Source organism: Heptranchias perlo, chromosome 36 (genome assembly GCF_035084215.1).
Source record: "Heptranchias perlo isolate sHepPer1 chromosome 36, sHepPer1.hap1, whole genome shotgun sequence".
NCBI classification, from domain to species: domain Eukaryota; kingdom Metazoa; phylum Chordata; class Chondrichthyes; order Hexanchiformes; family Hexanchidae; genus Heptranchias; species Heptranchias perlo.
The window spans coordinates 5501208-5518568 of record NC_090360.1 but is presented as its reverse complement, the minus strand read 5'-3'; the positions used below and the strand labels follow the sequence as shown (position 1 = coordinate 5518568).

At 45.2% G+C, this 17361-nt stretch overlaps 1 protein-coding gene across 2 annotated transcripts in view; it reads right to left on the bottom strand.

Annotated features, from left to right (window-relative positions):
- The window catches only part of LOC137304018 (cadherin-23-like), a 223347-nt gene that overhangs the window by 56298 nt on the left and 149688 nt on the right, over positions 1-17361 (bottom strand). Inside the window, exons 15-20 of one of the 2 annotated variants that reach the window (XM_067972416.1) lie at positions 9741-9962; positions 7720-7839; positions 4564-4744; positions 4050-4183; positions 2999-3208; positions 2113-2220 (exon numbers count right to left, since the gene is read on the bottom strand). In XM_067972416.1, the coding sequence (XP_067828517.1) occupies positions 2113-2220; positions 2999-3208; positions 4050-4183; positions 4564-4744; positions 7720-7839; positions 9741-9962 (975 nt within the window). The remainder of the gene's footprint in view (positions 1-2112; positions 2221-2998; positions 3209-4049; positions 4184-4563; positions 4745-7719; positions 7840-9740; positions 9963-17361) is intronic. The other variant, XM_067972417.1, reaches the window with a different exon arrangement.

The window sequence follows — 17361 nt, the reverse complement described above, 5'->3', positions numbered from 1 at the left end:
CACCTTCTAGCAGTCACACAAAAAAAGATGCTGAGAATCAGAACTTGTCCGTAAACAGATTTGAAGCTATGGTTCAAATGAGAAGGATCTGGACCCGCTATGGTTTTTTGGGTGGAGAACGGGATCAGAAAACACCAATTTCATGGCGCTGTCTCCCGCACCCCAAGGGCGCCTGAAATGCACCCCACCCTAAATTGGATCGGCCCGACTTTTCAGACATCCCTGGCAATATTTCATGAATGGCTGCCTAGGGATCAAGAAACTAGACTTCAGAAGTCATCTTTGTCCTTTTCTGCACATAAAACCACACAGACTACCGTACATTGATAGCTGGTGCCTAACATAGTGTAAATGGGGGGGCCTAATGTCTGATTTACACCCCCTCTCCTAAATAAGATGACTGGGAGCGGAGCAGGTGACGAACCTACTCTGTTCAGGGTTCACCACCGGTCGCTGCGGCTAAGCAGTGACCACCAACAAACACATTAGTAACGTTTTTATTTTGAAGTTTGATGTGGAGCCAGGAGGAACGGGAGTGCTCCTTCCGGCACCCGCAGCACTCCTGAAGGTTGTTGCCGGTCTGCGATCGGCCCCCTCCCTCCCCACGGTCAATTCCCCTGGGATTTACCCGAGGGGCCACTGCCGGCGAGGCCCATAATTGATCCCCTTGAAATGGGCGAACTGCCTCTCGAGGGCACTAAAAGGCGGCGACAGCTCGGACAAAGTACTGAAATGAGGCTGGAGGCCCAATTTAGGGTGAGCCCGGTTCGGGCGCCTGCTATCTGTGGGCTGTAACCAACTTCCACTCCAAAGTGTTTATAGATTGCTCTGCATAGAAAGGCCGCCATTGTTGAGTTAAATACACACCAGCCGTGGAATTTCTCACTAATTCACAGAAAAATACTCATCAATAAATTATCCGTACTGATATCACCATCATATGTGCGACACTGACACGTACGCTGGCAGTCCATTTCCATCCCAAGCCGAGAAGCAAAATTAACTGAAAGTAGCAAATATCTTGGAATGAGTTCAAGGCAGTATTCCAATCTTGGGATTCTGATATCTGATAGAAACCATTTCAGTTTTGATCTTGTGATTTGTAAGGTCATCTGAATTCCTTGATTACTGAATCATGGAAATTTCATCCAAGAGGAGGCCATCGGGCTCATCGTATCTGTGTCTGTGCTAACTCCAGATCACATCTATCTACCCTAATATCATTACACTGCTTTTTAATATCTTCCTTCTTCAAGCGTTTATCTAATTCTTTTTTCAATGTGGTGATTAACTGGACTCCAATGGATTTTATAATCTAGGAACATAGGAACAGGAGTAGATCATTCAGCCCCTTGGGCCATTCAATTAGATCATGGCTGATCTGTATCTTAATCCAATCTATGTGCCTTGATTCCATAACCCTTAATACCCTTGCCTAACAAAAATTCCTTCTACCCTCCCCTAACCTTTAAATGACTAGTATCAATCCTGAGTTTATGCTTCCTTGTTACCGATTCACTGAAAAGTGGAAATAATCTTTCACTATTTATCCTTTCAAAATGTTGAAATTAATCTATTAGATTCCACCTTAACCTTCTCCACTCCAGTGAATACAACTCTAGTTTTTCAGATCTCTCATCATGACTAAATCCCCGAATCCATGATACTAATCCAATGAATCTACGTTGCATGTAATGTTTAAGGTAATTGGCAAAAGAACCAGAGGCGGGATGAGGAGAATTTTTTTAACGCAGCGAGTTGTTACGATCTGGAATGCGCTGCCTGAAAGGGCGGTGGAAGCAGATTCAATAGTAAGTTTCAAAAGGGAATTGGATAAATACTTGAAGGGAAAAAAAAATCTATGGGGCTATGGGGAAAGAGCAGGAGGAGTGGGACTAATTGGATAGCTCTTTCAAAGAGCTGTCACAGGCACGATGGGTCGAATGGCCTCCTTCTGTGCTGTATCATTCTATATAAATATCAGAAATAAATATACACATCATAATGAAGTTTGACCAATCAGGCAGCCGGTTGTCAATGTATCTCTGAATGCTAAGAGGGTGATGTGGTTATCTGTAGTAACAGGCATCTGATAGTGTTTAAAGTAATTACTCTGCGAGCGTGTCTTGGGTTTTCTGGGTTGTCTTTCACTGTGATTGCGAGTCGATATTCAGCAGTCTGCTCCCTATCCAATGGTTTGTTGACATAGATGACACCAGTCTGTAACATAAATCACAGGAGACTTTAACACGAGCAAGGAACAACAAATAACCAATTCAGATACCCACGCAAAAAGCATTTCTAATGACATTTCAACGAGAGCATCAGTGAAGATTATGCGCTCAAATCCAGGAGTGGAGAGGAACTCCCAACGTCTTGACTCAGAGGGAGAATGCTACAGGTTCAGCCATGATGATGTACCTTTCTTCATACACTCAACATCAAAAATACTTCAATTTGCATTTATATAGCGCCTTCAATGTAGTAAAACATCTCAAGGTGCTTCACAAGAGTGCAATGAGAAGAAAACTGACATCGAGCCAAAGAAGGAGACATTAGGATGAATGACCAAATGCTTGGTCAAAGAGGTTGGTTTTAAGGAGTGTCATAAAGGAGGAGAGAGAGCTGGAGAGGAGCAGAGGCTTAGGAAGGGAATTCCAGAGTTTAGGGCCTAGACAGCTAGAGGCACGTCCGCCAATGGTGGGGCGAGGAATTGGGGGATGCACAAGAGGCCAGAGTTGGAGGAGCGCAGACTTCTCAGAGGGTTGAAGGGCTAGAGGAGGTTACAGAGACAGGGTAGGGCGAGGCCAAGGAGGGACTTGAACATAAGGATGCTAATTTTAATATCGAGGCGTTGCTGGACTGTGAGCCAATGTAGGCTAGCGAGCACAGGGGTGATGGGTGAATGGGACTTGGTGCTTCATGTATACTTTACCATTATTATTAATACAGAAAGATCATGTAACATCCATGCATTTAATCCAATAAATAACTTAACTGTATGATTGATAAAAAAGGCATTATCGGTGTTTCCTGCGGTGATACTGAAGGTGAGAAGAGCATTCCGGCCGCTGTCCATATCGGTGGCTACCACTCTGGTAACGGTTGTGGACACGGCTGTGTTTTCACTGATGGTGCAGTTCAGCGGGATGTTCTGGAGTATGGGATCATTATCATTTATATCCAGGACACGCACCCCAACCAGTACCTGCACGGACAGCATCCAGTCACAGAAAGAAAAGGGACATTAGTATCTCTCACTTCCTCTCAACTTTCCCCATTATAAAACAGGGCTTAAGATGGAACTTGGCCAGGAGGGTGAAGAATGCTTGAATGAGATTTTGGACCTGGCGTTAAAGACAGACATGTAATTGGGTTGAAGGATTTTTTTGGTGATCTGAGGGTGGTATTAGAGTCTGTAACATTAAATTGGACATCTCACTGTTTTGCTTTAGGTCTAGGAGTGTTTAAGGATCTTCAATTCAAGTGCTCATAAAATCAGCAGGTCGGGAACAGAAATTCAGTTTTATGCCTAAACAGATTCACTATGTCCTGGCACATGCTTTTTTGATGGCAGGGAAGGGGAATAATCCTGGAGCCATCGTCAGAAAGTTTCTACCAGGGTGTCGGTGGGCAGTGTGTCCCTGCTGCTGTCCAACCTTGGACACAATCCATGAAATGTGGCTCAAACTGTGACTGAGCTGTAACAATGGGCTGTGCCTGTATCATGCAAGGATAACTGAAAGAAAGAAAGAGAGAAGGAAAGAAGGAAGGAAAGATAGAGAGAAAGAGAGAGAGAGAAAGAGAGAGGATAAGAAAGAAGGAAAGAAAGAAAAAGGTGGGCAGGCAGACATCTTTAACATCTTGTTTGACGGACAAAAGGCCAATGGAAGGAGAGACATACACGGATTAACCGGCCTATCCTTAATTACAGTACAATTGCTGTCCAAATACTTGTGTGATTTACCATGAATGAAAGTTAGTGACAGGAATATGTTGCGCTTATATCAAAACAAGTAGTTGGGAGTACGAACAGGCTAAGGACTGACCGTACTGCTCAGTGGCGGTGTTCCTCTGTCTTTGCCCATAATGGTTATGTTGTAAAATGCAACAGTCTCCCGATCTAACTCAGCATCTCTTCTCACACGAAGCTCCCCTTCCACAGGAGAAATAATGAACTCATCTGTAGATCAAGAAAAAGGAACGCTGGTTGGAAAAACTACCTCAGTTCCTCAGGCATCATCTTCAAAACGTTACATAGTATTGTACAATGCAGAAACAGGCCATTTGGCCCAACAGGTCCATGCTCCACACGAGCCTCATCCCACCCGACTTCATCTCACCCTATCAGCATAACCTTCTATTCTTTTCTCCCTCATGTGTTTATCCAGCTTCCCCTTAAATGCATCTATGCTATTCGCCTCAACTACCCCACAAACTGAAACCACAAATTTTAATTATTTTATATTGAGCCCGTTAAGTTAATATTTCTTATAGAGGGTGTAGATCGTTGATTAGCCCTTACCCGTTCAAGATTGTGTAACTTATTTTGCTCGAACTTACTAAGGAGATCTCCTGCTATGATGCTATATTCTACTTGCCCATTCGGGCCCGAGTCTTCATCTTCCGCAAGGAATGTCCACACTCTTGGACCTGGTTGACCCTCAGCAATGTCAAATGGACCCTCATAAAGGTGAAGAAACCTTGGTGTCACATCGTTGATATCATTCACATTGACAATTACCTACAACAGGAGAAAATCAGATTTACTATTTAAATTTTGTGATGTAAACATTTATTTTTACAGGGGGACTCAGTTTAAATCTCAGTCTTGAACATTGGGTTTTCATTAAATTCCACTCCAATTGGAAAGATGAAATGAAATGTTCTTTCTCTCTGATCACAGTTAATGACTCAAGTGTGTCTCTGTCTCTCATATATTTTGGGTTGTGCGCTCAAACCAAATAAGAGCAGAAGTTTGCTAGATTGGGCAAGCTCAATCTTTGGCCAATCCCTATGGTCAATGAGAAACTGAAACAAAGCCATGTTTCCACTTTGCCATTGGCTGGAGGAGAAAAGAGAAAGGTCAGTGGTCAAGGTTCGATAGGAGGCTCTTCCAGCGGCCGCTGTGACACTAAACAACCAATAATTCCACTCGGTTAGTCTCTGCAGCTTTGAGGTATATGGGAATTAATGGGAGCGAGGATTTAAGCTTTGTGTGTGGTCCACAAGGCTCCATGGTGAGCTAGGTGACCCAAGAAACCTAAAAGCTTGGACACTTCTGGTCTTGTGCGGTGGTGTACCAACCTGCGGTGCCAGTAGTGGACAGGTAGGACACAGGTTTGCAGCAGTGATTTAACACACGGCAAATTCCTGACCTCATCCGGGCTGCGGCATCAAATCGAGGTGAGCCAATCTGCGTCGTCTTTCAGCACAACCTTCTGCCTCGGAGTGCTAACAGCTGAACCAAATGAAGAGTAACATCGGGAGGGATGTAAAACCAGCACTCAACCCAAACCCATTAGCTACCTATCGGGCGGGTTAGATTAAATCTATAGTGCAGTGAGAGGAGGGGTGTTCTTATAATGCTCAAAATAATGGGTTCACAGCATTGAATGTTAGATGTTCACAGATTTATAAAGCATACAATAATGATTACTATTAACAATAATTAAACATACACTTAAGCAGCACTTACGGTAAAACCTTGCGAGGTTTTAGCCGGAGAATCCAGACACGTCACAGTTCCGAGCTGGGGTTTTTCAGGATGATCAGACCTTAAATCGAATTCTAAAGTATCTGTCCCAACACACACATTTTATACCCTTGTATGTGACAATTCGCATGTTCCATAGCGTTACCTAATTACACCTCCCCCAAACTTCGTTGTCTTATTGATAGTTTCACTCTGGTCACAGTTGTCAATCAATTTACTGGGCTGAGAGCACAACCAAAAAGGATGACATTAATGAGCAAAGGCCCTCTATCAGGGGGCAGGGAGTGTCATCACGTCTCAACATCCCATCCGCAGATGTGGCCTTGTAGGAACGAGCAGTCCCTGGAGTAACTGGAACTCCAGCTTCTCGAATTGATGGTCAAAACATATAACCTCACCCATTAACTATACAGCAGTATGATGCCCGTGTACCTCCCCCCAATATGTTTTCATCGGCCTCGAATGGCACTTAGATGTCGTACATCTCCTGCTTCCCTGTGAAGCTGAGATGTGTAGGATTGGGGCCACCATACTCTCACTCAGGCAGGTCCTTATCTTCAAGGCCTGACTGAACAAAGCTTCTCTGCCTGTGATTTCTTTTAATCTGGTTCATTGTCTAAACTGACCATTGCTTTTCACTGCATCTATCTTAAACATGTATATATATAAAATAAAGCAAGTCTGTCTTATGATTACACTTCCACTCTTCTAACAGAGACTCACTTAGCAGGCAAAAGGTAATAGTTAATATTGAGAAATCAGTAGCAGTATAATAGTAACAGACGTCAAGACAGTCTGATTAACCCTTTCCTTACAGTGCCAATTTGGTTCAATAATTAGCACGTCAAGGCAGAAAGCTCTGAACTCAACCACCATTCTGGGACTTGTGATTTCGACCGATTCCAGTGCAATACTCAAGGACTGCTGGAGGTGCCACTGACGCCTCTTCAAGGCCCCACAAACAGCAATGAGATGAATGGCCAGTAAATCTACTTTTGGTGGCGTTGATTGAGAGAGGGGTGCTGGCCAAGATACTCTCTGCATCTCCTTCCAATAGTGCCATAGGGTCTTTCACATCCACCTTAACAGGCAGACAGAGCCTTAGGTAAATGTTTCATCCAAAGTACTGTGCCTCTGATAGTGCAGCATCCCCTCAGCAGTGCACTGGAACAACAGCCTAAATTATGTGCTCAAGTCTCGGAATAGGGGAGCTTGAACCCACATCCTTCTGACTCAGAGGTGAGAGTGCTACCCACTGAGCCACACTGGCGTTCTAGCACTGCGCTCAGAGATCCATCCAGTATGGCACCAAGTTGGGCGTTAGCTTTGCCAGCACCGTAGCAAAGGTTTTGTCAGCGACACATGAGCCACGTCTCATCAAATCACATCAGACTACGACATTTCCAGATAAACCAAAAGGATGCATCCCATTTGGAATAAGCTTTAGATTAGAGGAGTGGGTGACGCACTGGGGTTACAATACTTTCTGTGAAGCCTGTTTTTGAATCCGAATGCGATGAAGGTCTCCACTCTGACAGCTGCAGGAGTCTTTGTAAAGTCTTCACCTAAGGGCCTATTCTACACTCCTGTGTTCCCAGTGGAGAGAGTGGCACTGGAAGGGAGCACATGGTAAGAAATCCTGGGCATGCAGCTCGGGATTTTCCGTGGACTGCGTCTCCATGAACTCCCGCCATGTTCTCCCTGTGACTGTGCTGCCCACTGGGGTGTGGTATTGGCCCTCTCGTTTCTTATGTCCACAGGTCCCAAAAGTTGGTGCGAAATTGGCACTCACTCACACAGAGAAATGGATCGTTAGTAAAAACAAATGGTCACAGTGGTTTGGATTGACGTAAATTGCTGGGACTGTCTGTGGATGGGTTTTGAACAGCGTTGTGCTTTTAGCCTCAATGAACAGTTAGCTCATGGGTTTTACGTCAAAGCAATAAAGCATTTATTTGGTATGAATTGTTTAAAAGCCATTTCCTTTACCCGGAAGCACTTACTGTGGCAGTAGAGGTCAGGCGACGCACTGGATTTGGGCACTGGTCAGTGGCTGTAATGATGAGTGTGTAGCGGCCGTGGCATATCTCAAAGTCCAATTCCTTTACTGCCGTGATCCGACCCTAAAACAAGGAATGAATACAACTGCATTTATTCTACGTCCATATAGTCCTTTGGACATTCTAGGAACTTTTAAAACTTGTATAGAATCTTCTAAATGGGATAAGAGAATGGACATTTCCACCTGCTCTCCTAATGTTAAAAATTAACAGAATTCAGCACATGCACCCAATGTGTAGAATGGTGCCTGCAGTATAACTTAAGTCTGAAAATAGTGTCTATAAATGAAGGACCTTTCAGGTCAGATCAGGGCCCTGGTTTTAACCCCTTCGCCCAGCGGGAATGGTGAGTGGGAGGGATTAACATTTTAAAATTCTACCTCCCGGCTCCAACCCGTTACCTTCCCGCCTGTTTACATGTTTACCACCGCAAATCAGGCCATTGACGAGGCTCCCGCAAAAGGCAGGCAGGGGCCTGGTTAACGCTTTGAACCGATCACATCATTGGCTCCATGACGTAGAATTAACTGAACGTCAGGGGGAGTCCCGCACTGTCGACCGCTCGGCAACTGATCCGAGACCGGGGGGAGGGTGCTGACTGGCCAAGGTAAGATCTGCTCCTTTTAAAACTCCTTGTGGGTCAGGAGCAGGAGTGCTCCCCTCACCCCCAGATCCCTCAAGGAGTCCTTGGGCCTCGTCTCCTCCTCCCCCCCCCCACCCCCCTCCACCCGACCCCAGCCTCAGCCCTCCTTCCACTGACTGTCGGGGACCTTTCCCCACGGGTCCCCGGTTGTGGCCTCTTGCTGCTAAATTCCTACTCCCACCCACTCGCCAGGCTGTCCATCTGACCGGGTGTCGGGCGGGAGTCTGTAGATTTTTATTTAAATGAGGCCTTACCGGCTTCACCGCTCCCGCTACCGGGCTCCCTCCCAAACTTTCCCATTAATATCGAGGTTTAGGTGTTAAAACCTGCTACCAGCAGACGGCACTACCTGGTCAGTGCCGAGCAGTGGTTAAGTAACCCGGTCACCTCCAGGAAGTGCCAACGGCTTTGGGCGGTTGAGCGCCAGGAGGAGGGGAGTGTTGATGGAGGAAACGCCTTCCAAAGGGGGGAATGGAACCAACTGGATTGCTCTTACAAAGAGCCAGCATGGGCTCGATGGGCCAAATGTCCTCCTTCTGGCCTGTAACCACTCTATGATTCGATGAAAGGTAGATGAGCTCATCCTTAAATTAGCCAACGGCATCCACAGCCTGCAAGCCGTGACTCAGCTGCAGGGCACCACAAGTCAACGAAAGAGCGACCATGGACTGTCTGACAGAGACCAGTCACATGGCATATCCAGGCCCCGGCCTTCTCCCCAGCCACTCTGCCAGATTCCTGCCGGAGTTACGGCGGAGGTCCAGTGGAATGGCCGAGAAAGTTCGGCCGCATAATCTGCGATAACAATCCGGTGCAGAATCGAGGGAATGCTGCATTGCTGGAGGTGCTTCCCTTCGGATGAGATTTGAAACCATGGCTCTGTTCCAAGTGGCTTAAATGGATGTTGAAGGTCTACTACTTGGGGAATAGCAGGGAGCTCTCCAAACGCCTCTGCTCAACATTCCTCCTCTAACCAAACCATCAAAAATACATTAATTGATCATTCATCTTATTGCTGTCAGTGGGATCTTGCTGTGTGAAGGGCTGTTGTCATTACCTGCGTAAGAGCAGTCGCTGCACTTCAGAGTGAATCACTGTATCTGAAACACTTTGTGATAAGGCACTACATAAATACAAGTCTTTCTTTCTGATAGAACATGTTTACAATTTGGATAAAAGTGCTGAACAGCGGAAGTCTTCATGTCTACGCATGGTGTCGCTGGTAATTCTCCACCCCCCCCCCTCTCACAACATGACAAAGTCACATCTCTAACTCTTCCTGAGTGCAAAGGGAATTCCAATTGTAACCTTTAATACTCACCGTGACACTGTGGATAGTAAACGTGTCGTCGATATTCCCTTCCAAAATGGTGTAGGTGATGGTTCCATTGGGGCCTTCATCTTGATCTGTTGCATTGACCATTATATTGAAAGAATTCAAGGTTGACGGCCCTTCATCCAAGGTGATATCATATTGTTGTTGCCGAAATGCAGGATGATTGTCATTCTCATCCAAAATACTTACAAGCACAGTAGTTGTTGCCTGCAATGAAGATAATACAAGGTTAGTCACAGAACCATACAGCAGAGAAGGAGGCCATTCGGCCCATCGTGCCTGTGCTGGCTCTTTGAAAGAGGTATCCGATTAGTGCCACTCGCCTGCTATTTCCCCATAGCCCTGCAAACTTTTCCCCCTTCAAGTATTTAGCCAATTCCCATTTGAAAGTTATTATTGAATCTGCTTCCACCGCCCTTTCAGACAGCGAATTCCAGATCATCACAACTCGCTGCGCAAAAAAAAATCTCATCTCCCCCTCTGGTTCTTTTGCCAAATACCTAAAATCTGTGCCCTCCGGTTACCGGCCGCCCTCCTGCCAGTGGAAACAGTGTCTTCCTATTTACTCGATCAAAACCCCTCATCATTTTGAACGCTTTGGACTTTGGACTAAATTAGCTGTTTTGTGTAAGTGGGCTGAAGGGGCAAAAAGATGACACCGGTCGTACAAACAAATGCACACACATAGAGGGTAATCTGGACTCTGTGCGATTGTGTAAAACCGGCGATAGTGAGTCGGCAGCTCGTTTTACTTCTCTATTTCCACTGAAGTCAATCGGGGAGAGACGTAAAACGGGCTGCCGATTCGCTGTCGTCCGTTTTACACATCGTACAAAGTCAAATTACCCCCATTGTCCTGTCAAACCTGCTTTGACAGATTTTGCATTGCTACAATATTGGTTTTGTACTAATGCCATTGGCACTAAAAACAATTTAGACAAAGAATCATCCAGGTTTGGGAGAGATGTGCACGGGATTTCAACCGACTCATCTTCCTGGACTTATTGAGTGTCCAACACAACACAAAATTCTGAAATTGTTTACAAACAATTTAAAAGGACAAATTCAAGAGAAGCCTGGATAGTTTATTTGGCAAGAAACGCAATTGAGGGGGGGCTACAAGAAATACAGAGGTATATTTTCCGACTGCTACTGTTCTCATACAAACGCTTAACAGGTTCGGACTAAACTCCTCTGTGTGCTTTCTTGCTGCACGCATTAACCCAAACAGGTTAATAACACGCACGGTGTGGGGAGAGTGCAGGTCGGAGAAAATAGCCCAGAGTGCGACATTCTGTCAATATTGGGACTGGTCAGATGGGGCGCAATGGTCTTCTCTCGTTCTGTGGGCTCCTGGGTTCCCAATGACACGCTGGGTGGGTTGGATGGACTGATTTACGAGTGACAGTCTCCCATAACACTTTCACTTGTGAAGCCAGGTTTTGGCGTTCAAATTTCAGCCTCAGCTTCTGAAGCTGACGCCTGAAATCAGCAGGCGTCACAGCTCCCTGGCTTATTGTCAAACATTTTCCAAAGTCCCAATTCCTTTCAGTAGATTCCTCATGCTTTCCTTTGTAAGGTAAGGTATGTGTTCTTTTTTTTTTACTGTTTGTCCCCAGTGGCTACCACTTTTGTTTTAAACAGGAAAGTTTCAGATATACAAATACTCGTCGTTTTCTTGCCGGGCTCCTGAGATGGGAGTGTTCTTCACCCCTCTCTGAATGGAGAGGCGGATTCTGAAGACACAGCACTGAAGAGAACTGCCAGGTTCCGGGGACGCAACGAATTTATTGTGAAAGAGCATTATCTAGGATCCTTCGGAGAAAAAAACGAAATAAATAGAGGAAGGAATGAAGAAATGAAAAACGTAATTCAGGATTGAAGTAATTAAAGAAATAATTACTGATTGAAGTAATGAGAGCAGTAGTTAAGGTAGTAAGTAATGAAAGCAGTAATTAAGGAATGAAGTAATTAAAGCAGTAATTAAGGAATGAAGTAATTAAAGCAGTAATTAAGGAAAGTAATGAAAGCAGTAATTAAGGAAAGTAATGAAAGCAGTAATTAAGGAATTAAGTAATGAAAGCAGTAATTAAGGAAAGTAATGAAAGCAGTAATTAAGGAATGAAGTAATTAAAGCAGTAATTAAGGAATGAAGTAATGAAAGCAGTAATTAAGGAAAGTAATGAAAGCAGTGATTAAGGAATGAAGTAATTAAAACAGTAATTAAGGAAAGTAATGAAAGCAGTAATTAAGGAAAGAAGTGATGAAAGCAGTAATTAAAGAAGGAAGGAGGACGACCTGCTTTTATACAATCCTTTATCACATCATTGCAATTGCTTCACATAATAAATTACTTGTGGAGCATTGTTACATATACCATGTTATTTAACAATAGAATCCTTCTATGATAGGCATGGTCTCGATAGATAAAAGCTCCGTTAATATCCATTCATGGTCATGATCATATTATTGTCCGGCAAACTCAGAGCAATGATGGTGGACGGAGTGAGGACTTACTTTTGATGTTTTTGTAAAACAAGAGTTTTGTCCTCTCATGTACCATAGGATTTATTTGCTTGTCATTGTTCCCAACTTAGCAAATGGGCAACATCACTGCCATGCCATAAAGACCGCAATTCTTCTTCTGGAAGACGACAGAGTCAAGGACGACACTGCACACAGGCTAAAGCCGTGCAGAGGGCATCCTCTGGTCGTGACTAACACCGGGTCACACAAGCCAAAGCAACTGACCTTCTCAATGTATTATTCATCTCAAGCAGAATTGAGCAACTGTTACACCAAGTTCTCGGATTGCTGAAAATCCGTCAATTGCAGGATCGTATTCTTCTCCTCATAAATAGACTCAATGAAATCGTTTGACTGAACTGTATGCTTTTGTGTTAAGTATCAAAGGAGTATGACAAAGCTTCAGTTATAATGGCAGGCCATGACAACCACGTCCAATTTACGGAGAAAGTGAAAAGAGTGTTGTCTTGCATTAGCATTGTGCAATATAGTTGGATATCCAGTAATAGTGTGGGCAGAAAGAGTTCACTGAGTGCATGGGGACACTGCACCAACCTGCATTTGTATTATGGGACCCTTCAAAACAAACAAAAATGACTGCAGTGGAGCAAAGTGTATGAAGCAATGGATATTCGATTTACTGCAGCACAATTTAAAACAAGATCGGTTGAATTTTTATGCTCATCAACATGCAAAGCTTGAAGAGGCTCCTTAAAACCTCTCTCTTTGACCAAGCTTTTGGTCACTTGTCTTAATGCCTCCCTCTTTGGCTCAGTGTCAATTTTTGTCTGATTCCGCTCCTGTGATGCGGTTTTGGGATGATTTACTACGTTAAAGGTGCTATATAAATGCAAGTTGTTGTTGTGCTGTGGAACAGTACTAATGAAGCACTCCCAGGTCAGATATATCGCAGTCTAGATACAGAATAAAGCTCCCTCTACAGTACTTCAAATAAGATGCCTTCAACGTGTCGGTGCTGGTGAAAGGAACATTTTTCCATCTCCATGCACCAGCTACAACATCAAGCAGTTGGAGGTGAGGAACGGCATCAAGCAGGCAGACAATGAAATTCCCTGTGCCCAACCCCAGGAATGTGTCAGAAAGGCACAAGCGTAACACAATCCATCGGGGTGAACTTCCTCAGGGCATCCCCATCTCCATTGCCGTAACTGTGGGAAACCCCGCTTACACGCATCAACAGGGATTCCGCCAAACTTGAGTCGAAGTTTTGGTGACGGAGCTGGAGAAACCCCAAGGAAGTTCACCCCTCCCCTTGCATTAAACATCCTTAAGGCTCGATTGAATGAAAGTTTGTGCTGAATTGTGGATGAACAAGTCTAACGCTGACACTGGGAGAGCTGTCTTTCTACTGGGAGAAACGCCTGCTGATGCTGCTGGCTCCCGACACACATCTCCTGCAGCCAGCCAAAAATCCCAAAGTAAACTTGCTGTGCTCACTAAGAAGAAAAATAGGACCTCTTTGCTCCCAGTTACGGGGGGTGGGTGGGTGGTGGAGATCCGGCATGGACCACAGGCCAGCTTTTGGGTCATCGAAAGGTGGGGGGGGGTTGAGATTCGCGCAGGATGACAGGCCCAGTATCTAGGAGTGGGAGGGGACCTGGTCAGGGATGACGAGCCGGCACTGGGGAATGAACACAGTGTTGGTGAGAGGCACTGTGAAGGACTGAAAGCTAAATATATCAATGAGTGTCAGCTGAAGCTGTGACACTCTGGAGGTGTAATGGAAGTGGTGTGACACCAAAATTGTGACACAGGAAGTAAGTGTGACACAAACAGGAAGTCCCAAAACTTTTAATACAGAGACTGACAGATAGATTTACTGACTTGATTGTAGAAATCAACTTTCTCTTGGGCAAAAACATACCGCTCTTTCAAATGGGTGCAGCAGCCTAGTGATTAAAGTACCAGGCCAACAACCATACAACCACCACAACAACAACTTGCATTTACGTAGTGCCTTTAACATAGTAAAACGTCCCAAGGCGCTTCACAGGAGTAATCATTAAACAAAATTTTACACCAAGCCACATAAGGAGATATTAGGACAGGTGACAAAAGGCTTGGTTGAAGAGGTAGGTTTTAAGGAGCTTCTTAAAGGAGGAGAGAGGCAGAGAGGCTTAGGGAGGGAATTCCAGAGCTTATGACCTAGACAGCTGAAGGCACGGCCGCCAATGGCAGAGCGATTAAAATCGGGGATGCGCAAGAGGCAAGAATTGGAGGAGCGCAGACATCGCGGAGGGTTGTAGGGCTGGAGGAGGTTACAGAGATAGGGAGGGGCGAGGCCAGGGAGGGATTTGAAAACAAGGATGAGAATTTTAAAATCGAGGCGTTCCCGGACCAGGAGCCAATGTTGGTCAGTGAGCACAGGGGTGATGGGAGAATGGGACTCGGTGCGAGTTAGGATACGGGGCAGCAGAGTTTTGGATGAGCTTAAGTTTATGGAGGGTGGAAGATGGGAGGCCGGCCAAGAGAGCATTGGAATAGAGGTAACAAAGGCATGGATGAGGGTTTCAGTAGTAGATGAGCTGAGGCGGGGGCGGAGACGGACGATGTTATGGAGGTGGAAGTAGGTGGTCTTGGTGATGGAGCGGATATGTGGCCCGATGTTCATCTCAGGGTCAAATAGAATGCCAAGGTTGCTAGTGATCTGGTTCAGCCTCAGACAGTGGCCAGGGACAGGGATGGAGTTGGTGGCTAGGCAAAAGAATTTGCGGAGGGGACCAAAGGCTTCGGTCTTCCCAATATTTAATTGGAGGAAATTTTTTGCTGTCGGACAAGCGGTGTAACAAGTGGAGGGGTCGAGAGAGGTGGTGGTGAGGTAGAACTGGGTGTCATCAGCGTACATGTGGAATCTGACATGTGGAACCATGAAGGCAAGTTGTGAAATTGATTTTAATAAATTTGGTAATTTTTGGGCTAGCACCACTGGGCCTGTCATCCTGCGTGGATCCCACCCCCCCTTCAATGACACAAAAGCAGGCCTGGTCCATGCTGGATCTCCACCCTCCCCCACCTCCACGCCCCCCCCCACACCCCCATAACCAGGACCCAAGTAGCCCGAAGGAATGACCATGAAACCTGCTGGATTGTCTTAAAAACCCAACAGTTTCACAAATGTCCTTCAGGGCAAGGGGGACCCTGCCACCCCTCCCTGGTCTGGCTGATATATGGCTCTAGATCTGGTTGTCTCTTAATGTCTCTCAGGGCAACAAGGGATGGGCAATACCACCCTGCCAGTGTTGCCCACATCCCAAGAATAAGTTTTTTTAAAAAGCAGCTGTGTTTTTAGGATCATTTGCCTTCTCTTTAAGCCGGCCAACAGCCCTCGCCATCCCTCCCCCTATCTGCAGTTGACAAATAAGAAAGACTTGCATTTATATAGCGACCTTAGGACGTCCCAAAGCACTTTACAGCCAATAAAGTACTTTTGAAGTGTAGTCACTGTAGTAATGTGGGAAATGCGGCAGTCAATTTGTGCACAGCAAGCTCCCACAAACAGCAATGTGAGGAAATGACCAGATAATCTGTTTTTTAAAAAAGTGATGTTGGTTCAGGGATAAATATTGGCCAGGACACTGCTTCTCTGCTCTTCTTCGAATAGTGCCATGGGATCTTTTACATCCACCTGAGAGGGCAGACGGGGGCCTGGGTTTAACGCCTCATCCGTGACCTTTTTTTCCTGGATGTTGGCATTTAGTGAATCCGGCAAGTTTACCTCGAGGTTCTCATTGGTTGCACGGGATGTGCGGAGAGAGCCAGTGGTCTTGAGTCAAGTTATTTGAATGCTTGTTGGCCTTGTGTCATTGCTTCACTTGGACAACCTGAGATAGTGGACCAAGGAACAAAAAATAGTTTTCACAGAAGAAATTCCCTCTGCTTTCTTTGAGTAATTGCACCGTGAACCTGTTATTAAAAACTGGTTTGCAGTTCTATTACACACAGAGAAAATCTTCCCCCGCATTTATGGAGATGTAAATTATTCCTATGGGGGAAAGCAGTTTCTGCAAGTCAGCAATTAAACTTAGCAAGGGGGGTGGGGGAGGTTAAAACTTAAATGAAAAGCAATAAACAGGAAATTTCTCGAACGGAACAGAAAATAAAAATTGACTTTTGTTCTCAAGCGATTTCATGTTTGCTACATTGGCAAAAAATACAACTGTAACTCATGCACTTCCTCTCGCTGTTAGTGGTTTTTCAGTCTGTGTGGGGACCCCTTGCAAACACTGATGCACTTCAGGGTGAGAAGAGCATGAAACCCATCCAACACCTGTCTCATCCACCAGACCAATTTCAAGAAAAACTCAAAGAAATCCCTCCCTAAATCCATGAGGCTAACCCGAAGAGACCATGGTCTCCTATGGTGCATCAGTGGTGAAAGACACTAACCATTCCTCCTCTTCAAATTTCCGTACTCTCCTCCTCACCCAGAAAGTAGTTCGCCTCTCCATTAGACTGGGGACTTTTGCTCTTGGTTACAATTTGTCTCACACCAGACTCCTGCAATCACAGCTGCGAGCGCATCCAACACTGCCTCTGTTTATTTCCATTGAACTCCGACAAGATCTCCATGTTCCCCATCCCAGCTAACCCACCGAAAGAAAAACGAGAAAGCAACAGCGAAGAACTGAGAGAAAGAGAGAGAAAGTGAAAAAGAGAGGAGGAAAGTGATAGAGCGAAAGAAAGAGAGAGAGAGAGAGAGAGAGAGAGAGAAGCTTTGCTCCATCCTTGGGTGGATCCAGTAACGTGACCATAACGCCCTGATGCTCCCTGACCCTAGGAGAGATGTTGGGTCTGAAGCAACAGTACAGAGGTGGACATTTCCCCTCTTGAGTGTAACATCACCACATCGTATCATTTGTACCCTTGCATGGAGACAGAAATAGGAACATAGGAAGGAACAGGAGGAGGCCATTCAGCCCCTCGAGTCTGTTCCGCCATTCAATTAGATCATGGATGATCTGTATCTTAACTCCATCTACCCACATTGGTTACATAATCTTTAATACCCTTTCCTAACGAAAATCTATCATTCTCAGTTTTGAAATTTTCAATTGACCCC